General features: G+C 39.5%; 1 protein-coding gene across 2 annotated transcripts in view; it reads right to left on the bottom strand.

Moving 5' to 3' along the window:
* LOC121376834 (sorting nexin-19-like) overlaps positions 1-23,769 on the bottom strand; it is a 28,241-nt gene extending 4,472 nt beyond the window's left edge. The window contains exons 1-9 of one of the 2 annotated variants that reach the window (XM_041504617.1): positions 21,611-23,769; positions 19,655-19,787; positions 19,004-19,101; positions 17,199-17,324; positions 15,435-15,611; positions 10,193-10,303; positions 6,898-7,099; positions 5,963-6,107; positions 3,961-4,145 (exon numbers count right to left, since the gene is read on the bottom strand). In XM_041504617.1, the coding sequence (XP_041360551.1) occupies positions 3,961-4,145; positions 5,963-6,107; positions 6,898-7,099; positions 10,193-10,303; positions 15,435-15,611; positions 17,199-17,324; positions 19,004-19,101; positions 19,655-19,787; positions 21,611-23,545 (3,112 nt within the window). In that variant the 5' untranslated portion in view covers positions 23,546-23,769. The remainder of the gene's footprint in view (positions 1-3,960; positions 4,146-5,962; positions 6,108-6,897; positions 7,100-10,192; positions 10,304-15,434; positions 15,612-17,198; positions 17,325-19,003; positions 19,102-19,654; positions 19,788-21,610) is intronic. The other variant, XM_041504618.1, reaches the window with a different exon arrangement.
* Between the last annotated feature and the right edge of the window lie 1,012 nt (positions 23,770-24,781).

Raw genomic sequence — 24,781 nt, 5'->3', positions numbered from 1 at the left:
CAGTCAGTGGGAGGGGGGAAATGCACTTGTTTGAGGACAGGTAATATTAAAAAGAAAAGTGTTACCAGTCGGTCAGTGGGAGGGGGGAAATGCACTTGTTTGAGGACAGGTAATATTAAAAAGAAAAGTGTTACCAGTCGGTCAGTGGGAGGGGGGAAATGCACTTGTTTGAGGACAGGTAATATTAAAAAGAAAAGTGTTACCAGTCGGTCAGTGGGAGGGGGGAAATGCACTTGTTTGAGGACAGGTAATATTAAAAAGAAAAGTGTTACCAGTCGGTCAGTGGGAGGGGGGTAAATGCACTTGTTTGAGGACAGGTAATATTAAAAAGAAAAGTGTTACCAGTCGGTCAGTGGGAGGGGGGAAATGCACTTGTTTGAGGACAGGTAATATTAAAAAGAAAAGTGTTACCAGTCGGTCAGTGGGAGGGGGGAAATGCACTTGTTTGAGGACAGGTAATATTAAAAAGAAAAGTGTTACCAGTCGGTCAGTGGGAGGGGGGAAATGCACTTGTTTGAGGACAGGTAATATTAAAAATAAAAGTGTTACCAGTCGGTCAGTGGGAGGGGGGAAATGCACTTGTTTGAGGACAGGTAATATTAAAAATAAAAGTGTTACCAGTCGGTCAGTGGGAGGGGGGAAATGCACTTGTTTGAGGACAGGTAATATTAAAAATAAAAGTGTTACCAGTCAGTCAGTGTGAAGGGGGAAATGCACTTGTTTGAGGACAGGTAATATTAAAAAGAAAAGTGTTACCAGTCGGTCAGTGGGAGGGGGGAAATGCACTTGTTTGAGGACAGGTAATATTAAAAATAAAAGTGTTACCAGTCAGTCAGTGGGAGGGGGGAAATGCACTTGTTTGAGGACAGGTAATATTAAAAATAAAAGTGTTACCAGTCAGTCAGTGGGAGGGGGGAAATGCACTTGTTTGAGGACAGGTAATATTGTTACCAGTCAGTCAGTGGGAGGGGGGAAATGCACTTGTTTGAGGACAGGTAATATTAAAAAGAAAAGTGTTACCAGTCGGTCAGTGGGAGGGGGTAAATGCACTTGTTTGAGGACAGGTAATATTAAAAAGAAAAGTGTTACCAGTCAGTCAGTGGGAGGGGGGAAATGCACTTGTTTGAGGACAGGTAATATTAAAAAGAAAAGTGTTACCAGTCGGTCAGTGGGAGGGGGTAAATGCACTTGTTTGAGGACAGGTAATATTAAAAAGAAAAGTGTTACCAGTCAGTCAGTGGGAGGGGGGAAATGCACTTGTTTGAGGACAGGTAATATTAAAAAGAAAAGTGTTACCAGTCGGTCAGTGGGAGGGGGGAAATGCACTTGTTTGAGGACAGGTAATATTAACAAGAAAAGTGTTACCAGTCGGTCAGTGGGAGGGGGTAAATGCACTTGTTTGAGGACAGGTAATATTAAAAAGAAAAGTGTTACCAGTCGGTCAGTGGGAGGGGGTAAATGCACTTGTTTGAGGACAGGTAATATTAAAAAGAAAAGTGTTACCAGTCGGTCAGTGGGAGGGGGGAAATGCACTTGTTTGAGGACAGGTAATATTAAAAATAAAAGTGTTACCAGTCAGTCAGTGGGAGGGGGGAAATGCACTTGTTTGAGGACAGGTAATATTAAAAATAAAAGTGTTACCAGTCAGTCAGTGGGAGGGGGGAAATGCACTTGTTTGAGGACAGGTAATATTAAAAAGAAAAGTGTTACCAGTCGGTCAGTGGGGGAGGGGGGAAATGCACTTGTTTGAGGACAGGTAATATTAAAAATAAAAGTGTTACCAGTCAGTCAGTGGGAGGGGGGAAATGCACTTGTTTGAGGACAGGTAATATTAAAAAGAAAAGTGTTACCAGTCGGTCAGTGGGAGGGGGGAAATGCACTTGTTTGAGGACAGGTAATATTAACAAGAAAAGTGTTACCAGTCGGTCAGTGGGAGGGGGTAAATGCACTTGTTTGAGGACAGGTAATATTAAAAATAAAAGTGTTACCAGTCGGTCAGTGGGAGGGGGGAAATGCACTTGTTTGAGGACAGGTAATATTAAAAATAAAAGTGTTACCAGTCAGTCAGTGGGAGGGGGAAATGCACTTGTTTGAGGACAGGTAATATTAAAAATAAAAGTGTTACCAGTCAGTCAGTGGGAGGGGGGAAATGCACTTGTTTGAGGACAGGTAATATTAAAAATAAAAGTGTTACCAGTCGGTCAGTGGGAGGGGGGAAATGCACTTGTTTGAGGACAGGTAATATTAAAAAGAAAAGTGTTACCAGTCTGTCAGTGGGAGGGGGGAAATGCACTTGTTTGAGGACAGGTAATATTAAAAAGAAAAGTGTTATCTTCACTGTAAAAAAGCCGGAACTATTTTGCTGCTGGCATTTTAAAAATAAAGGTAAATTGCCAAAAGTTATATAATAAATAGAACATTTCATGTTTTTTGTCAAATATGATTTATATCTCATCGAGTGAAGTTTGCAATCATATCTCACAAGTCGCACTGAGATATAAATCATAATTGACAAAAAACATGAAATATCCTTCATGTCCAAGTTTGTTACGATGTTATTTATGAATTTCATTTAAGTGGGATACCAGATTTTAAAATGTTAGTATGCAACTGGGATACTGCTCAAAACTTTTAATCTCAAACACTGGTTTAGGATAAGCAGTTGGTTTAGGATTATGAGCCCCACTGGTGGGTCCATTGGGTTATTTCTCATTCCAGTCAGTGCACCACGACTGGTATATCAAAGACTGTAGTATGTGCTATCCTGTCTGTGGGATGGTAAATATAAAAGATCCCTTGCTACTAATGACAAAATGTAGCAAATTTCCCACTCTAAGACAACATGTCAGATTTACCAATTGTTTGACATCCAATAGCTGATGATTATTAAATCAATGTGCTCAAGTGGAGTTGTTAAACGAAACAAACTTCTTCCTCTCTAAGACTATAATATGTCAAAATTACCAAATGTTTATCACCCAATAGCTGATGATTACTTAATCAGTGTATGCTCTAGTGGTGTCATGTTGTTAAACAAAATAAAACCTTTCTTCCTAGACTTTAGGTCTCACTACACAGATCACTTCCAGGTGAGAGTTCATTCATCATGGTCCACTATAGTTCCTAATTGTGACACATGTTCTGGTTCACATATTCACTTCTAGGAAATGGTGAAGAATTAAAACAATATGTATGTTTAATGGTAAGCCTTCTGGCTGTATTTTGCCCATGTTATTTTGTAATATTGTGCATTGACCTCTTGGGACATGGGTATATAGCGCAAGTGACAGCCAGAGTGAATCGGTTAATGAACCACCTGTTCGGACCGGTACTACAGCCAGATGCGGTCATATAGCAAAAAACTGAGACGGAAATGTTCTCAATTTTGGAGTGAAAATAAATGCTTATATAATGTACATGTATGTTCGCAATGGTGTATGTTGTTAGTGCCAACGAGAACCCGTTCTATTGGCAATCTTCGCTTGAAGTTGGGCAGTTTAACATGGGTTTCAATGTCAGATGACATCTGTGTAGTGAGACCATATTCAGATCTGCTGACAAAAGTTATCTCTCAGTGTCCAGTAAGATTTGATTTCACTTTCAGTTCGATCCGAGATCAAGTGATTCATTGTCAGGGTAATCATTGTTTTCATATAATTGATTAATACATCAATGTGCTCTAGTGGTGTCGTTAAACAAAACAAACTGTAACTTCTTACTTTACTGGGCAGAAATGTTTTCAGACTCTGCTTGGTGTTTGACAGCGAAGAGAAAAAACCAGGAAGTTGTAGTCACATGACCGGAACTACAGGGAGCATACAGTTAAGAATTTTAGGCCATCCCATAGGCTGTTGGGATGTTCGGTCCAGACCACTTGCGGGGGGGGGGGGGGGGGGGGGGGGGGAGGTGCACTTGTTGAGGACAGGTAATGTTGAAAAGAAAATGTAACTTCTTACTTACCGGGCAGAAATGTTTTCAGACTCTGCTTGGCTTTCTCGCGTGTGGCCCGCCTGACCTCGTCGCTAGCGCGCGGTGGGTACACAGTGGACAGTTTACCGTTTGGCCACAAGCTCTCTCTCAGGAAAGTTAGGTAGTAGACAAACCGCTCCCTGGACGACAGCCATTCCAGCTGATCACACAACCACCTGGCCCGGACAAAACAAAGAAAGGAAGGGTAGTTAATACTGACATTCCAGTAAATTGCTCACACAACCACCTGGCGCGGACAAAACAAAGAAAGGAAGGTTAGTTAATACTGACGTTCCAGTAAATTGCTCACACAACCACCTGGCGCGGACAAAACAAAGAAAGGAAGGGTAGTTAATACTGACATTCCAGTAAATTGCTCACACAACCACCTGGCGCAGACAAAACAAAGAAAGGAAGGGTAGTTAATACTGACATTCCAGTAAATTGCTCACACAACCACCTGGCGCGGAGAAAACAAAGAAAGGAAGGTTAGTTAATACTGACATTCCAGTACACTGCTCACACAACCACCTAGCGCGGAGAAAACAAAGAGAGGAAGGGTAGTTAATACGGACATTCCAGTAAATTGCTCACACAACCACCTGGCGCAGACAAAACAAAGAGAGGAAGGGTAGTTAATACTGACATTCCAGTAAATTGCTCACACAACCACCTGGCGCGGAGAAAACAAAGAAAGGAAGGTTAGTTAATACTGACATTCCAGTACACTGCTCACACAACCACCTAGCGCGGAGAAAACAAAGAGAGGAAGGGTAGTTAATACTGACATTCCAGTAAATTGCTCACACAACCACCTGGCGCGGACAAAACAAAGAGAGGAAGGTTACTTAATGCTGACATTCCAGTAAATTGCTCAACCACCTGGCGCGGACAAAACAAAGAAAGGAAGGGTAGTTAATACTGACATTCCAGTAAATTGCTCACACAACCACCTGGCGCGGACAAAACAAAGAGAGGAAGGGTAGTTAATACTGACATTCCAGTAAATTGCTCACACAACCACCTAGCGCGGAGAAAACAAAGAGAGGAAGGGTAGTTAATACTGACATTCCAGTAAATTGCTCACACAACCACCTAGCGCGGAGAAAACAAAGAGAGGAAGGGTAGTTAATACTGACATTCCAGTAAATTGCTCACACAACCACCTAGCGCGGAGAAAACAAAGAGAGGAAGGGTAGTTAATACTGACATTCCAGTAAATTGCTCACACAACCACCTGGCGCAGACAAAACTAAGAAAGGAAGGTTACTTAATGCTGACATTCCAGTAAATTGCTGATACAACCACCTAGTGCAGACAAAACAAAGAAAAGAAGGTTAGTTAATACTGACATTACAGTAAAATACTCCAGTCAAAAACATAAAAACGTAATTCTCCATTTCCAATTTCCAATCCAGATCACACATGTGTCACATGGTTTGAAAATGTTTTGATCATTATAGTAAGATTGAACAGATAGGTAATAAATAGAGGATTCGTCACAAGTGTTTTTTAATATGGAAAATATCATACCATTATTAACCGGGTTAAAGGGACAGACCCTAGTTTCAACCTGTGAAAATTAACATTGCGTTTAGTTAATCTACAAACATGTAACACATTTGGATAGAGTTACAATTGAGTGAAACATGAGTCTGTGACTTTGAAATGGTGAAATACCCTCTGAAATAGACTAAAACTCTACTCCATAACTGTTACTTCTCAGACGCACGTGCGTTTATAAAAATATGAGAAATGCATTTTGCGATATTAAAAACACCAGGATGACCAAAAACACTTCGAATGTACGGAAATGGATAATATAAACAATAATGTCTCAGTAAAGTATGATTTCAGTTACCAAAATTGCTCTAATAGTAAAAAAATGTGCCGTAGTGTTTAAAAACTAGGGCATGTCCCTTTAATTCACTAAATGATCACATGGGTTTATGACATGGATATAATGGGTAAGTTATAGGATAAAATACAGTACCTGTTGAGGGCACGCCCGGCGAGGATGGTGATGCATTTGATGATCCTCTCCCTACAGACCCAGTGTTCTCTCCCTTGCAAGGTCTGCACTATTAACGCAAACACGGCGTTTGTCAACGGAATGCCACTGAAGTCACACTCGGATACTGTTAACACAGAAGAAGAAGAAGGAAATGTTTTATTTAACAACACACTCAACACATTTAATTTACGGTTATATGGTGTCGGGCATATGGTTAAGGACCACACAGATATTGAGAGTGAAAACCCGCTGTCGCCACTTCATGGGCTACTCTTTTCGATTAGCAGCAAGGGATCTTTTAAATGCACCATCCCATAGACAGGATAGCACATACCACAGCTTTGATGTACCAGTCATGGTGCACTGGCTGGAGCGAGAAACAGCTCAACGGGCCCACCGGCGGGGATCGATCCCAAACCGACCATGCATCAAGCAAGTGCTTTACCATCGGGCTACATAATTAAAAGAATTCAAATTGTTTTTTGTTTTTTTTCCTTATATGCATCGTGATGGACATCCATAAGTGTAGCTAGAAATCAAATTTCACTGAAGTAGGACTTACAGATTGTTGTGAGAAATGAAGCTAAAGACCAAAATTTAACCATGAGCATGCAAAAGTTTACACTGTCACCACCATCACCAGAATAGTCATACCTGTATTTCACATTTTTACTTCGTAAAGGCGAGACAACAAAAGATTTAGTTCAAAAACACAGTTCTTGTCCAGGGTTTAAACTGCTGCTCGCCAAATTTTAATTAAAGCTGAATTTGGCAAATTTCTTTAATAATTATAATTCATTAAAAAACTATGTTGTTCCTCTGTAATTCAAGTCTCAAAATCATCACAACACAAAAGATTGTAGATCTCTATAGTCAAAGAAAGGATACTATTGAATATTTTTAATACATCTTGCCTTCATTCATGTCTTTATCTGGAACCTCTGATCCATCGCTTTGTAGCCGCGGCAACTGTGCCACTAGATTGAGATACTCTGGCTCATTCAATGAAATTATTTCTGAGCTTTTGTCATCCTCGGCTAATTCATCGGGATTGTCAATCTCAGCTTCCGAGATGAAGTCTTCCAGGTCCTGCAGAAACTGGTCCTGTTCACCAACCTGAGGATACAGCACAGAACACGTTCTGTATTACTGCATACAAGTCAACAGGAGAGGATAGGACATGACAGAACAGGATAGGATGGGATGCGATATGATACAATATAACATGATAGGACAGGACAGGACAGCACAGGATATGAACAGAACAGAATAGAGAAAAGCAAGGGACAGAACAGTGTAGGGAAAGGATCAGAACATAACAGAAGGGAGCAAGGAAAGGAACAGAACGGTGCAAGGGAAAGGAACAGAATGGTGCAAGGAAAGGAACAGAACGGAATGGTGCAAGGAAAGGAACAGAACAGAATGGTGCAAGGAAAGGAACAGAATGGAATAGAGCAAGGAAAGGAACAGAACAGAATGGTACAAGGAAAGGAACAGAATGGAATAGAGCAAGGAAAGGAACAGAACAGAATGGTGCAAGGAAAGGAACAAACAGAATGGTGCAAGGAAAGGAACAGAACAGAATGGTGCAAGGAAAGGAACAGAACGGAATGGTGCAAGGAAAGGAACAGAACAGAATGGTGCAAGGAAAGGAACAGAATGGAATAGAGCAAGGAAAGGAACAGAACAGAATGGTACAAGGAAAGGAACAGAATGGAATAGAGCAAGGAAAGGAACAGAACAGAATGGTGCAAGGAAAGGAACAAACAGAATGGTGCAAGGAAAGGAACAGAACAGAATGGTGCAAGGAAAGGAACAGAACGGAATGGTGCAAGGAAAGGAACAGAACAGAATGGTGCAAGGAAAGGAACAGAATGGAATAGAGCAAGGAAAGGAACAAACAGAATGGTGCAAGGAAAGGAACAGAACAGAATGGTGCAAGGAAAGGAACAGAATGGAATAGAGCAAGGAAAGGAACAGAACAGAATGGTGCAAGGAAAGGAACAGAACAGAATGGTGCAAGGAAAGGAACAGAATGGAATAAAGCAAGGAAAGGAACAGAACAGAATGGTGCAAGGAAAGGAACAGAACAGAATGGTGCAAGGAAAGGAACAGAACGGAATGGTGCAAGGAAAGGAACAGAACAGAATGGTGTAAGGAAAGGAACAGAATGGAATAGAGCAAGGAAAGGAACAGAACAGAATGGTGCAAGGAAAGGAACAGAATGGAATAGAGCAAGGAAAGGAACAAACAGAATGGTGCAAGGAAAGGAACAGAACAGAATGGTGCAAGGAAAGGAACAGAATGGAATAGAGCAAGGAAAGGAACAGAACGGAATGGTGCAAGGAAAGGAACAGAACAGAATGGTGCAAGGAAAGGAACAAACAGAATGGTGCAAGGAAAGGAACAGAACAGAATGGTGCAAGGAAAGGAACAGAACGGAATGGTGCAAGGAAAGGAACAGAACAGAATGGTGCAAGGAAAGGAACAGAATGGAACAGAGCAAGGAAAGGAACAGAACAGAATGGTACAAGGAAAGGAACAGAATGGAATAGAGCAAGGAAAGGAACAGAACAGAATGGTGCAAGGAAAGGAACAGAACGGAATGGTGCAAGGAAAGGAACAGAACAGAATGGTGCAAGGAAAGGAACAGAATGGAATAGAGCAAGGAAAGGAACAAACAGAATGGTGCAAGGAAAGGAACAGAACAGAATGGTGCAAGGAAAGGAACAGAACGGAATGGTGCAAGGAAAGGAACAGAACAGAATGGTGCAAGGAAAGGAACAGAATGGAATAGAGCAAGGAAAGGAACAAACAGAATGGTGCAAGGAAAGGAACAGAACAGAATGGTGCAAGGAAAGGAACAGAATGGAATAGAGCAAGGAAAGGAACAGAACGGAATGGTGCAAGGAAAGGAACAGAACAGAATGGTGCAAGGAAAGGAACAGAATGGAATAGAGCAAGGAAAGGAACAGAACAGAATGGTGCAAGGAAAGGAACAGAACAGAATGGTGCAAGGAAAGGAACAGAACGGAATGGTGCAAGGAAAGGAACAGAACAGAATGGTGTAAGGAAAGGAACAGAATGGAATAGAGCAAGGAAAGGAACAGAACAGAATGGTGCAAGGAAAGGAACAGAATGGAATAGAGCAAGGAAAGGAACAAACAGAATGGTGCAAGGAAAGGAACAAAACAGAATGGTGCAAGGAAAGGAACAGAATGGAATAGAGCAAGGAAAGGAACAGAACAGAATGGTGCAAGGAAAGGAACAGAACAGAATGGTGCAAGGAAAGGAACAGAACGGAATGGTGCAAGGAAAGGAACAGAACAGAATGGTGCAAGGAAAGGAACAGAATGGAATAGAGCAAGGAAAGGAACAGAATGGAATAGAGCAAGGAAAGGAACAGAACAGAATGGTGCAAGGAAAGGAACAGAACGGAATGGTGCAAGGAAAGGAACAGAACAGAATGGTGCAAGGAAAGGAACAGAATGGAATAGAGCAAGGAAAGGAACAAACAGAATGGTGCAAGGAAAGGAACAGAACAGAATGGTGCAAGGAAAGGAACAGAATGGAATAGAGCAAGGAAAGGAACAGAACAGAATGGTGCAAGGAAAGGAACAGAACAGAATGGTGCAAGGAAAGGAACAGAACGGAATGGTGCAAGGAAAGGAACAGAACAGAATGGTGCAAGGAAAGGAACAGAATGGAATAGAGCAAGGAAAGGAACAGAACAGAATGGTACAAGGAAAGGAACAGAACAGAATGGTGCAAGGAAAGGAACAGAACGGAATGGTGCAAGGAAAGGAACAGAACGGAATGGTGCAAGGAAAGGAACAGAATGGAATAGAGCAAGGAAAGGAACAGAACAGAATGGTGCAAGGAAAGGAACAGAACGGAATGGTGCAAGGGATGGAACAGAACAGAATGGTGTAAGGAAAGGAAAAGAACAGAATGGTGCAAGGAAAGGAACAGAACAGAACAGAATGGTGCAAGGAAAGGAATAACACCGAATAGTGCGAGGCAAGACTAAGAGAGCTAAGACAAGGCGAGGCAAAGTCTACAGCAAAGGCAAGTAAAGCAAAGATAAACGAAGGACAGACAAATACAGGAATGGAAAGATCAGTAAAGGATAACGGTAAAGTCAGAGTGATTCCAAAAAAAAAGAAAAAACCATTTTCCACTTCATCGGTGGTCCTAGCGTCCAATCACCTTATAACCTCTTGTGTGTTTCATTTTCACTCTTGAATATATTAAATTGGTAACAGGGAAACACTGGTATATGAATTTCTTCACACTGTTACCTAGCTGATATGAATCCACCTGCGTGGAAAGGAAATGGACATATAACCCAGGACACAATATATTAAACGAGAACCATCATTCTGTTCACATGTCACACAACCCCTGCAACTGCCCACGGCAATCAGCAATGCCGTGGAGTTTTTAATTCTCCATGGTAATTTTTTGCCTTGAACTATATTCAGGGTTTTTTTCAACAGCATGTTTTTTTTGCCGTGGACATTTTCTTAATTGCAAGGGTTGTCACACAATCTTAAATTAATGCAAAACATCAATATGTTACATTGGGAACCATTTAAACATTCTGGAAGTCATTTTACTATCTACCAAAAACAAAATTCTTCATAAATGATTTGCAATAAAAAATATACATAATATATATATATATATATATATATATATATATATATATATATATATATATATATATATATATATATATATATATATACACAGTCAAACTCGATCTTGAAGGGGACGAGGAAATGGTTCGAGTTTCAGGGAGTTTGAATTTTCGAAATTAATATGTAAGAGTTTCAAATTTGAAACTGCGTTGCAGCTGGCTGCAGCATTGCAGCTGGTTTGTTTCACTTAATATTATAAGAAGCGTGCGTTTCGCTGCCTGCCTCTGAACTCTAAAAACTATGCACCTCCAGTTGAAAGGCGATATATCAGTCACCTCACCCCCAACCAACCCCATCTCATCCCACCCCACCACAGCTTTTGGCATCTTCGACACCTGTCGTACATTCATTTTACGTATATTGTAAAAGTAAGTAAATAAAACAAAAAGGATCACCCAGATGAATTTGAAATATATGCTTGGGCATATAGGCTACATGTATTTATTGACAGAAAAAACAAACAAACGAAAACGAAGGTATTTACATACATATATAAATAACTAAAATATTATCGGCAACAACAGTTTGATCAATCCACACACATCGAGTTTTCGAGGTGCATACTCTATCCCACCATAACTGTCAAGAACCATTATGAGTGATCCATTATGTTGCACAATGACAGCTATTACAAATCATTTTTTTATATATATAAAATTTTGATTTAACATTTAAAGAAGACACCTTTAACAATATGCCCATAAATGATTATAGGAAATAATTTTATGTACTGGTAGAAAATACATTTTATTGGAGAATCTTTATCACAGCTCGCATATAACTATGATATAGCACCTTTAAATTGTTGCAAGATTGTGTAAATTTCTCATGTACTTATATTGAATTTATATTCAATAAATATGCTTGTCATAATTAATAATTTATGCTGCAATTCAAAATAATCAGTTAACTTGAAGTTTTAAATTAAAAGTTTGTTTAAGGGTGAATGAAATTGATACATATCAAAATGTGTTATAGTCTCTTCCAATAAAGATCACAAATTGCCTGTTTACTGACATCTTTAGTTTAATTTCAAGAGTAAACACCACCTTGTACATCAATGAGAGCCGAAACAAGTAAATGCTAAATTAGGTAGAGTATCACTGAATGGGTATTTACAAAATATTTACTTGTCAGTTTAATATGAAAGAAATAATCGACGAAAATAAAAAAAATTCTATTTCCGACAGTACTTTAGTTTGTATAGCAACTCAGCCGGGTCCGTCGCTTCAGATCGAGAGATCGATGTTTTCGAGATATCGAAGGTGGAGTGATCAAAGTTTGACTGTATATATAGGTTATTACCAGAGTGTTTTTTGGTATCGTCAATATCATATATTAGGAATAAAAATTGTATTATGCGAGCATAATACATTATTTTTATTCCTAATATATGATACTAACAATACCAAAATACACAAGGGTAATAATCTCTTTATCATATAATCTCAAGCTTAATACAACATGTTTTTGTAAACTGTACACGCAACTATAATTCCAGTCCGCCATTACTAGATATTCAAATGGCGCGGTGTATTTTTGAATGGAAATGATGTCAAACTCAAATGACGTCATTTTGGATGTCCTTACATCAAAACAAACTAGGGCTTAACGTTTTTTGTTTTCTGAATGTTGGACAGCTTTCAGTGTCAAACTGCCATTGAAATGTTTTTATTCGATGACTATGAATGCATATGTCAATTATGGAGTGTCACCCAAGTACGTTTGCTTAAATGTCAATAAACCTAGTGCCGTGACCTCGATTAATTTACATCTAATTTGCAAAGTTATCAAATTCTTAAAGTATGTGATCTGAAAAATATCACATACTTTGATTGCACTGAAAATGTAAGATATTATATGATAAATATATATATATACACACACACACACACACAGAAGTACATGCCAGTTGTTTTCCTGTGTGTTGTTTATTGCATGAGTTTATGGTGCATATGTATATAACATCACAAGACCACATAGCAGAAAGAAAGGAAATGTTTGATTTAACGACGCACTGAACACATTTTATTTACGGTAATATGGCATCGGACCAAACAGATATCGAGAGAGAAAACCCACTGTCGCCACTTCATGGGCTACTCTTTTCTATTAGCAGCAAGAGATCTTTTATATGAACCATCTCACAGACAGGATAGTACATAGCACGGCCTTCGTTACACCAGTTGTGGAGCACTGGCTGGAACGAGAAATAGCGCAATGGATTGACTGCGCATCAGGTGAACGCTGTACCACTGAGCTATATCCCGCCCACCCAGGATTAATCTAGGATGCTATTAACTAGTGCAATAAATTACATGGGTAAAAACTGGCATGTGCTTCTGTATTTATTACACAGAGGCTAAATCTAAGACAGCAAAGCAAAAAGAAAAGAGAAAGGTTAGGAATGGAAAGAATGAGAAAACCATAAAAATAAGGGCAGAGAAAGGACTGACAGAATAGAGAAAAACAATTGGGCTAGGTTTTTGAAGCTATCTTAGCGCTATGATATCGTAAAACCGTGGTAGGCTATGACATCATTATGACACTCGGCATAGCCTACGAGTTTTACACTACTGTAGCGCTAAGAAAGCTTCGAAAATATGGGCCCTGATCATTTTTTTTTTTTTTCATGATTACTGAACATCTGAACTCAGTGCATCCTCCACCCACCCACCACCCCCACCCATAGACTGGTCTGGATTTTCAAACAGCCAATCAAATAGCTAAAAATCATCTTCCACTTCATCAATGGTACTAGCTTCCAATCACCTTATCACATCTTGTGTGTTTCACCTTCACTCTTGAGTGCATTAAATGGGTAACAGGAAAACACTGGTATATGAATTTCTTCAATTGTTTACCTAGCTGATGTGAATCCACCTGTGTGGAAAGGAAATGGACATGTAACCCAGGATACAATATTTAGAGTATAATTAACGAGCTACGATTCGTTACGGATACACCTGTCACGAGTGAATGAATGTTGTAAACCTGAGCTTTAGCGAGGGTTTTACAATATTCATTCACAAGGGACAGATAATTCAGAACTCCTCGTAGTGAGTTGGTTATTCTCTTTATTACCCACTGTCAATTTTAAATGGTTTTTAATATGAAAATTCCTCTGCTGTCTACAACAAAGTCATCAGCTCGTAAAGTGATATTGTCATCAGCCAAATGTTTACAATACAAAATAATACGACTGTGGTTAACACCACCACTTGAGCACACTGATTAATTAATCATCGGCTATTGGATGTCAAACATTTGGTAATTCTAACACAGTCATCAGAGAAAACCTGCTACATTTTTCCTAATGCAGCAAGGTATCTTTCACATGCAATTTCCCCACAAATAGGAAAGCACATACCATGGCCTTTGACCAGTTGTGGTGCACTGGTTGGAATGAGAAAAAACCCAATCAGTTGAATGGATCCACTGAGGTGGTTCGATCCTGCGATGCAAGCACCTCAAGCAAACACTCAACTGACTGAGCTAAATCCCGCTCCGTTATGCTACTAAAGCTGCTGCTTATGAAAATGTTTATGAAACAAATGAGTCAAAAGTTTCCTGTAAATCTTTGTGGGTCGTGTAATGTATGCGTGTAATCCGACTCCTAGACAGAAATATTAAATGAATGAAAGTGAAGTACCGGCCCTGGCCAACAACCAACGAGACGTGGTGATTTTTAAGCCACCAAGAGATGTCAGTGGTGTTGAACTGAATGCCAGTAACACGGGCAACTCTTTTCGATTAGCAGCAAGGGATCTTTTATATGCACCATCTCACAGACAGGATAGTACATACCACATCCTTTGTTACACCAGTTGTGGAGCACAGGCTGGAACAAGAAATAGCCCAATGGGCCCATCAATGGGAATCAATCCTAGACCGACTGCACATTTAGCGAGCGTTCTACCACTGAACTACATCCCGCCCTCTGACATTAAGGATTAAGGGTTTTAGTTACAGTCACTGTTTCCTGTTCCTACTTTATGTGATCCCTCAGTTTTTGCAATCAGTACATTTTCATCCTGAAGTGGGAGGGGGGGGGGGGGGGGGGGGGGGGGGGGGGAATCTGACAGGTCCACCAAGAATAAGGGTGCTCCACCATTGAGCTGCATTCACCTCGCACCTCCAACTTTTTTACTGCCATTTTAATTGATTGAGGTTCAAGCATGCTGTCCTGGACACACAGCTTAAGTATCTGGGGCCTAATTGACTAAACTCTCGCAACTTTGCAATATCACAGTGCAATGCTAAGACTTACAAAGAGGATGCTTTGCTGTCTAACAGAGCCTAAGAGACCTTTGTGAATTAGGCTCCTGGGCCCCGTTCCACGAAGTGATCTTGGCCCTAAAATCACCGTAACTGCACAGCTAACATATGCATTTAGGTGATCTTAGCGCTAAGATCGCTTTGTGGAATGGGGTCCAGGTTTGTATATCCAAAACAGGGGTTAATGGTTAGTTGTTAGTGGGACAGGGCTCAAGTTAGTGGCCTTAAGCGGCATTTTGATTATGCAATTATTCTCGTTATGAGATTATTTGCACAGACTTGTCTCATGCAATTAAATCATACTGTGAGAACACCTAAATCGGACTGACTTCAGTCTTGTAGTTTGTAGGGCCAACAAATTGCATGTGACAAGCCTGTGCGACTAATTGCACAACGTGAATGCTGCTTTACTCTTACCCACTTTGTCAGCAAGACTACATGTTTATTGATGACCTGTCACTGTTTTTTACCTGGTCTGGGTCAGACCACGAGAATTCTATGTCAAGCTGCTCATCATCTTCTCGTTTCTTCTTCTCATCACGCTCCACTGATCGATCTCGCTTGGTGATGGTTGATATCACGTTGTGCGGGATATCGGGAATTGCCTTTAGACGGTCAAACACCTCCGACATGGTACGTGCAAACATCTGGCAAAAGAGTCAAGAGAGATCTTTCAGACGGAAAAAAAAGAGAAATGTTTTATTTTACGATGCACTCAACACATTTTATTTACAGTTGTATGACGTCAGACATATGGCTAAGGACCACACAGATATTGAGGGAGGAAACCTGCTGTTGCCACTTCATGGGCTACTCTTTTCGATTAGCAGCAAGGGATCTTTTATACCATAGACAGGATAGCACATACCACAGCCTTTGATGTACCAGTTGTGGTGCACTGGTTGGAGCAAGAAATAGCCTAATGGGTCTTTCAGACAGTTAAAACACCTCCGACACTGTACATGCAAACATCATGGGGGGGAAAAGGCAGAGAAAACTGGTACATTGGGAATCACTTTCAAATGATCAAACATTTCCGACACTGTACGTGCAAACATCTAGAAAAAGAGTCAGAGAAAATGGGTAGATTGGGAATCACTTTCAAATGATCAAACACCTCCGACACTGTACGTGCAAACATCTGGAAAAAGATCAAGTTAAAGGATGTTTTGTTCAATGATACCACTAGAGCGCAGTGATTTATTAATCATTGACTATTGGATACATAACATTTGGTAATTGCGACATATAGTCTTAGAGAAGAAACCTGCTATATTTTTTTTATTAGTAGCAAGGGATCTTGGTGCACTGGCTGGAACGAAAAATAGCCCAATGGGCCAACCAACAGGGATCGATTCAAGACCGATTAAGCATCAGGCGAATGCTTTACCACTGGGCTACAACCCTCCCACCCCCACCCCACCCCCCCAAAAAAGGCAGAGAGAACTGGTACACTGGGAATGAATAATATATGACAGAACACCTCCGGTACTTCATGTGCAAAGTAGGGGCTACTCTGGAAAGAATTCTGTTTAGCCAATTTTCAGATATGTAAAATATTTGTTTTAGTTTAATTTTTAAAAATAATTTATTAACCCCATAAACAAATATGGTACATGCAGTGTCAGGGTTGGTGGCAAAATTATTGTAAAGTGGCTAATGTAAACAATATTTTAATAGTAGTCAAGGTAGCACTAAACCAAATAACTTCTGGCTAGGGTCAAATTTCGAGGTGCACCGAACTTTTGAAACAGAAGTCAACACCACAAGTCCTGTGATTGGTTATAAATGTGAGTGTGTTGGTTGTAAAAAAAAAAAATTAGTTTCATCTGGACTAAAAATGTATGCAATTTTACTTCATCTAGTACCACTGTGTCAAGTAGCCTTGTGCTTGAAACATGTGTGGGGTACCTGTAAAAAAAAAGTACTTAAATTTTGTGCGAAACAAGGGGTGTTGTAAAAACATCTGGTTATACCGAAAACGAGTCATAAAAGGTACCATTTTCTGCAGTTAATACTTTGAGGTAGGTTTTGTAGTACTGATATTTATGGGTCATAGTTGATATATTGCATAGAGTATTTTTAAACACCAAAGTTAACATGGTCGCCTATGGGATTTTATTTGGTATCATCTGGGCTGGAACGAGAAATAGCCCAATGGGTCTACTAATGGCGATCGATCCCAATTACTGGCTAATTTGGCCATGTACAGGGTGAGCCCTGCTTCTCATTACCTTGTCTATCCTGGGCACAGACATCTCGGGAGACTTCCGTACGTATGCGATATGTCCATCTCCTTCGTAGGCGAGAAACTGACGCAACTCGGGGCCATTACAAACTGCCTCCACCGCAATCAGACCCTGAAATGTAATATGTCATAATGAGAGGACTTGGCATAATAGAAAACAAAGCATCTAACGTATTCGTAATAAACACTGTAAAGAATGTACACCCTGATGGTGGTGGTGGTGGTGTGGGGGGGAGGCATTACCTATGAAGAGTATGGGGGGGGATTACAAATCACCTCCACCGCAATCAGACTCTGAAATGTGATGTGTCATAATGAAAGGACTTGGCATCATATAAAACAAAGCATCTAACATAATCGTAATAAACACTGTAAAGTATGTACACCCTGATGGTTGGGGGGGGGGGGGTGGGGGTGTGTCAGGCATTACATATGAAGATTATGGGGGGGGGGGGGGGGACCATTACAAATCACCTACACCGCAATCAGACCCTGAAATGTGATGTGTCATAATGAGAGGACTTGGCATAATAGAAAACAAAGCATCTAACGTATTCATAATAAACACTGTAAAGTATGTACACACTCATGGGGGGGGGGGGGGGGGGGGGGGGGGGGGGGGGGGGGGGTCAGGCATTACATATGAAGAGTAGGGAGGGGGTGAAGGGGCTGTTACTGTTACAAACCACCTCCACCACAATCAGACCCTGAAATATGATGTCATGAGTGAACTTGGCAGAATAGAAAACAAAGCACCTAACATATTCCTAATGTTCAATGTATTTAGAAGCCATACATAAAGTGTGTACACCCTGATGGGGGAAGTGGTTTGGGCATTAATTATGATGATAATTTGGGGGTGGTCCTGTTTTTATTTATGAGGGTTTGTTTTGGTAATAAATATCACAGAAAAAAGCATTTGCTAAAGAAAATAAAAAATAGTAATGACTAGCTGCATTTTGCTTTATAAATAAAATAAGACAACTGTTTTTGCAAACATGAAAATCTTGATTTTCTCCCTCCAGAAATTGATCAATGCAGGCCTCAAATTTGGCAAATAAAGAGGGCAAGGTCATTTGACTTAGACAGATGGAGATTTTGGGGTTTCTTTCTTTCTTTTCTTTTTTTTTGGGGGGAAGGGGGGCATTACGGCTAGAAGGCAGGGTAACAAGGCAAACTTCAATAAGTGTCTTAATATAACATAACAGCACACATTGGACCCAACCCTGTTAAATTTGAGCACTTTCAATGGCCCCTTGGATGTTGGACTCAACCAAAAGAAAGAAATGTTTTATTTAACAATACACTCAACACATTGTATTTACGGTTATATGGCATCAGACATATGGTTAAGGACCACACAGATATCGAGAGGAAACCCGCTGTTGCCACTTCATGCGCTACTCTTTCCGATTAGCAGTAAGGGATCTTTTATATGCACCATCCCACAGACAGGATAGCACATACCATATCCTTTGATATACCAGTCATGGTGCACTGGCTGTGATGAGAAATAGCCCAACTGGCCCACCGATGGGAATCAATCCTAGACCGACCATGCATCGAGCAAGTGCTATACCACTGAGCTATGCCCAGCACCCCTGGACTTAACCACTAAATTTGAGACCTGTCAATGGCCTCTTGGATATTGGACTCAACCGTTAAACTTCAAGCCCGCTAAATTCAAGCCCTGTCACAACCCTGCCATAACCTATGTTTCTGGGGACAATAAATAACTTAAACTGGAAATAAAATAAAATAATAATAATTAAAATTGGATGTTGGCCTCACTTTAAGAAACTTATCGAGAAATGAGCGTCTGCTCTCGACACTGTCCTTGTCGCGGTTCTTGAATGGAAGAGTAGCCCATCGACTCGGACCTTTCACGTCTGAAACAGAAGAAAGGAATATTCAACCACACCCCAGCACATTGGTTAATATTATTTTTAAATTGCTTTCATAAATGTTTCACCTTTAAACATCACATCAAAGGAAGGAAAAAGTAAGCTGAAATAAGAAGCATTCTGAGAGTACTGCTAAAGCAATCCATGTCCCCTGCTGGACCCCACAAATGTCCTAAGTCAAAGGGCATAACTCTGTCAAACATGGATAAAATCCATTTTAGACAGGGTTATGGCCCTTGGATAAAAACTATGAAAAGTAAACTTAATACGTCAGTTTACAAGTCTGACAAAAATGAGTAAATGCCTTGAAAGTCAAACTTGATCTGTAACTCTACATGATAGTCCTATACAAATTTTTTTAGTTGAATATCTTAAGGCATTGAGAAACGAAAGTCCGGAAGACTAACTGGGACAGACAGACGGACATACAGGACAAAGATGAAACCTGTAATCTCCTCCGGTTGACCAGTAAGGGATTAATGACAAGAAAAACTAGGAGTTGGGGAGATTTTTTTACTCGCAAAACCCAATAGTTTACCTTTCAGCAAGTTTTTGTATTTTGACTCATCGTCTAATCGTGCCTGCAAGTTGACAAACTCCCGAAATCGACGTTTAACCAGTCCACTTTTTAAAACAGGATGACCTCCCTCCGAGAAGTATAGGGCCACATACTAAGAAGAAGAAAAAAACAACAAAACATTTCTTTAACAGTCACCTTACATACATGTATCACCGAAATGATTCCCTAGGAATATGTGGTAAAAAATAACAAAAATTTCAGAGCAAAATTTTGTAAAAAAACCAGAAGCTAACATTACACAATACAACATCCAATTTGTTTGCTACATTTCATTTATACTTATATTCTAAGCTTATATCCAATTAAGGTTCAAGCATGCTGTCCTGGGCATACACCTCAGTTATCTAGGTGTCTGTCCAAAAGAGTGGGTTAGTGGTTAGTTGTTAGTGGTTAAAAAGTTTGTTTTTTCACTAGAGGCTGAGCACATTGATTTTTTATCTTATCATCGGCTATTGGACGTCAAACATATTGTCATTCTGACACTGTTTTTTAGAGGAAATCCGCTGTCGCCACATAGGCTACTGTTTTACGACAGGCAGCAAGGGATCTTTTATTTGTGCTTCCCACAGATATTGGTTTTATGTCAATACCGATTTACTGTACCGAACAAATTTCAAAATGCCAAAATTTCAAAATATTTCCCGGAAAGCACTAATTATATATCTGACAAACGCAAAATGGGTTGGTATAAATCAGACGAAAGCCTTGTGTATGGAATTTAATTGTATTTAGATGAAATTAGTGGGTGAGCCTTAACACGGGCATGCATTTGAAGCCGAGTATACCGAAAATAGCACTCAATATCGGTATCGTGTTAATACCGAATACCATACTAATACAGGCATCGAAATAAGCATTGTGTCTGGTAACCCATTTACAGGTTACCACAAAATACAGCCTGGTAACCTATAGGTTACCACAACTATATGAAAGTTAGAACTGAATTCCCGTTATTGGTACAACTAATGAAATCTGGAAGTAAATTTGCTTTGCCTGGTTTACATTCGGAAATGAAACTACAAATTTTTTGTCAAGAACGAAACACCTTTCTCGACTTTTCTTACATGTGGTAAACCTCACGGTAACCTGAACGACCATTCTCGACTTATTTCGATGCCTGCAATACCGAGGTAAATCACCCCAAAAATACTGATATCGATACTGAACCTCAAATTTCAATACCTCCCAGCCTGTCTGATAGTTTAACAACTGCACCACCAGGGTACAGGTACTATGGATTAGAGATCTGAAATTATGTGACAATGGTAACTGCAAACATAAGTATAAATTACTAATAAATATAATGTCATTGATGCACCACTGACTTCAAAGCAAAAAGATGAAATTATGTGTATATATATATATTACATGTATATACAGAATTTTGTTTTAAAATATATACCTCTGTTGCTGTTGTTGAAAATACATGTAAGACGACACTGTGACATATGACACCAGTCCTTGGGTTTTGAAAATTATAGGTGAATGGAAAATTGCAAACCTCAATATGTTAAGGCGAGTGAAAAATCACTCTCCAAAGTAAATAAAATAGGCAGTGTAGCTCCGATTAGATTTTGACTGGTACATCTACAAAATTGTCTATTAAACCAGTATTTCTCGATTTGTTCAACAAAGAGATATACCAGTTTAATGACTGCATGAAAGCCACTGCCATGTTTTTAATTTTCATTGTTTTAATAAAAGGACCTTCCTATCAGCTAAATGAGCTATGATAATGAAAACAGTGGAAATAAATATATACCTATCTATTTTACGTGCGCCAATTGTTGAGTGTAACGTGCGCTGATTTTCACACTCATTAGATTGAAATAACGTGCGCACCCGCGCACCATAAAAAGCAAGGGTCTGTGACACAGAGCTCCGATATAGATGAAATCAACATTGAATACTTACTTCTATCACATACATTGTGTACTTGGAATTGCTACGAAATTCCTGGAATTCTTCCGTCTTTGAGATGTCTATGTCTTGGAAGATGAGCGACTCATCTTTAACCGACAATAAATCTGCTGTCTTAGCAATGAGTGATTCGTCTCTAGTTAACAGAGGATCATCGATACTCCCTCCTTCATCGTCAGTCTCGTCAATGCTGGTAGTCGTTAGTCGGATTATTTCATTTCCTTTGGCAGGCAGAGCTTCGTCCGGACATTCAACTGCAGCAGAGTCGTCTCCCTTGTGTTTTTTTCTTCCATCATGTCTTTCTTTTGGCACGGTGATTTCATTAATATCATCACAAACACTCAAATTTGGCACATCGGTTAATGAATTAGTTCTCTTAAACTTTGGCAAAATATTTTCACCCGTTTTATCAGACTTTTTATGCAGACTGTGGAATGTGCTTTTCAGTTGCTTAGAAATGCTTACATTTAAGTTTTCTTTAACACTTTGGAATGTGTTTTTTAAGTGCTTAGAAATGTTTCCATTGACCCTTTCTTTATCACTCTGGAATGTGTTTTTCAATGGGTTGGGGATATCTTCCGTTATATTTTCTGCATCTTTATGATGTACTTGTACATCAGTGATTTTGGTGTCCGTGACAACAGAATTAAGTAAACATGACCTCGCCGACACATCTTCAGAGTCAGGCCCATGACGGTTCAAGGTGACACCACCTTGCACAGAATCACAAAACGCTTCATCCGTTTCCCCTTCAAAAATATTGAACGTCACTTTTGGTATATTGTGCAACTCATCCATGTTTTTATCAGAACTGCTTAAAACAGCAGAAGTATCTTTTAATGTCAAATTATCTGAATTGTCAGAGCATGTTTCGTTAGATGTGGGAGATATATCTACATCCTCATCAGTCTCATTTCTATCACTTTTTGGATTCTCGACAGAATGTGTTTTGTTGTCAGAATCATCTGCAGCATTGTCACTTACAGGTACATCACAGTCCACAGCTTCTGTAGTATTTGCAGGAGGATAGTAGAACAGAAGAATCATATGTTTATAAAGCCAGTCTGAGTCGGACATTAGCGATATAACATTTTTGAAGATTTTGTATGTTAGGATCTCGGCAAAAATAATTTCTGAAGATTTACACATCAGCACATCATCAGGAACCATCAATGACAACATGGCCCGAGATATACTTCTTAGATATTTGTCTTCCGACTCATGACTCGATAAGGCTGGATGATAATTATAATTCATGCCAAAAGATTCTTCCAATGATGGAAGTTTAGCCTTAGACTTTTCATTTGTGGACAGTCCTGCCGCATGGATTTTTTTCTGACTTTTGTACAAAAGTTTTGATTTTTGAAAATGCTGTAAGTGATGCTGGTACAAACTAATGAATGAAACAGTTAAACTTTGTATTTGTATTGTGGAAACACGCTGGTTAAAATTTGATGCAACAATATATAAAACATTTCTTGATTCTTCTAAAAATTGAGGACTTTTGCTAAATGAGGCAAACCAAGATTTTACAAAGTCCCTGATAACTAAATCCACCAGACGCCTTTCCGCACTGGTAATTGAAGACGTATCAATACTCAGATCAGATTCATCACTTGTGGATTCCAAACTTGACGAATGGCTGGACTCTGGTACATCTACGTGGTCTTGAACCGATAGAAAAATGTGTTTTATATATTGCACTAAAATTAAGAGAACATCTGATGCAAGTGGTGCCTTTCTTTGCAATAATTTGTCACTTGCTTTTAAAGCTAATGGCACACTTAAAATCATTACAATTGTAAGAGACCAATAGCTAGTAAAGTATGATATTACTGCTAAAACTATGAACACTAAAATTATTTTTTGAAAGATTGTTAAGGTATTCCAACTAGTAATAATAGCATTGAACAGCGCTTTGATTTTCATTGCAACACAGTTTCAAGTGTCACTCTACGCACGTCAACCTCGTTGAACCTGTCAACGGCAACTTCTCGGTTTTCCCTCAAGTTTGCGGTCACACCATCTCATACAGTCACGGCTCAACATTGCTACTTTATCCATGTAACCAAACAATTCATATTGTGATCGTGTTTATCACAATTCACACTGACAGAGAGAGGAAATAATTTAATTCGTGTGTCAATAAAATGTTTACGGACTGTATCTCATGACCATCGCCATCTTCTTATTCTTTTTATTCTTTTTTCACATTTTCCACCACCAAGTTGGAGAACCCATAGCGATAGTTTGTATGCAACTCCCCGAAAAACAAGAGGAATGTCCATGAAAATGAGTGAATGAGCACAAAAATACACATCGGCTATTAGGTGTCAGGTCCATAAAATATACACGCGTGTGTTTACTAATAAGAACAAAAAAGAAGAAGCAATAACATTAATCAAACTACTTCTCTACTACTGCTGCTGCTGCTTACCGCCGTTGCCGCCGCCGCCGCCGCTGCTGCTGCTGTTGCTGTTGCTACTGCTGCTGCTGCTGCTACTACTAATACTTTAAAAAATGGGCAAGTCAACCAATCAAAATCTTGTTTAAACTTCCTTTTCACTCTACCTTATGCATTTTGAATATTTTAAAGGTTTTGTCGTTTAAAGTAAATATTACCAGCACTTCACAAAACATGATATATTAAAGGCTGTTCTATGAATTGCACTGGTATCCCCCCCACCCCCACACTTTTTGCACCTTCCTACGCCCGTGCATTGCTGTGTGTGTAGAATTAGGGGTTTAACACCATGTAAAACAAAACTCTTTTATAGAAATCAGTCTAATATATGTGACCGCCTGTGATAAAATTGTATTAATTAATTTTAACTGTAATCCAGGGGTCTAATAACGTGTGTGCATATTTCTGCATATTCAAATAAAAAAATAAATAAACCTTTAATCATTTATTTTGGCTTTTTACACTGGAAACACACACACACACACACACACACACACACACCACACACACACACACACACACACACACACACACACACACACAACACACACACACAACACACACACACAACACACTTATCGTAATTATGATATCGATGTAATATTTTTTTCCGTGTAAAAAAATATCAAACTTTCACCACATCTCGTCCGAATCTAAGATGGTATAACCGGTCAGCATTCCACAGTATGAAAAAACCCCAA

Source organism: Gigantopelta aegis, chromosome 7 (genome assembly GCF_016097555.1).
Source record: "Gigantopelta aegis isolate Gae_Host chromosome 7, Gae_host_genome, whole genome shotgun sequence".
Classification (NCBI taxonomy): Eukaryota; Metazoa; Mollusca; class Gastropoda; order Neomphalida; family Peltospiridae; genus Gigantopelta; species Gigantopelta aegis.
Note: the sequence above shows the minus strand (reverse complement) of the source record. Positions and strands in the feature narration are given on the sequence as shown.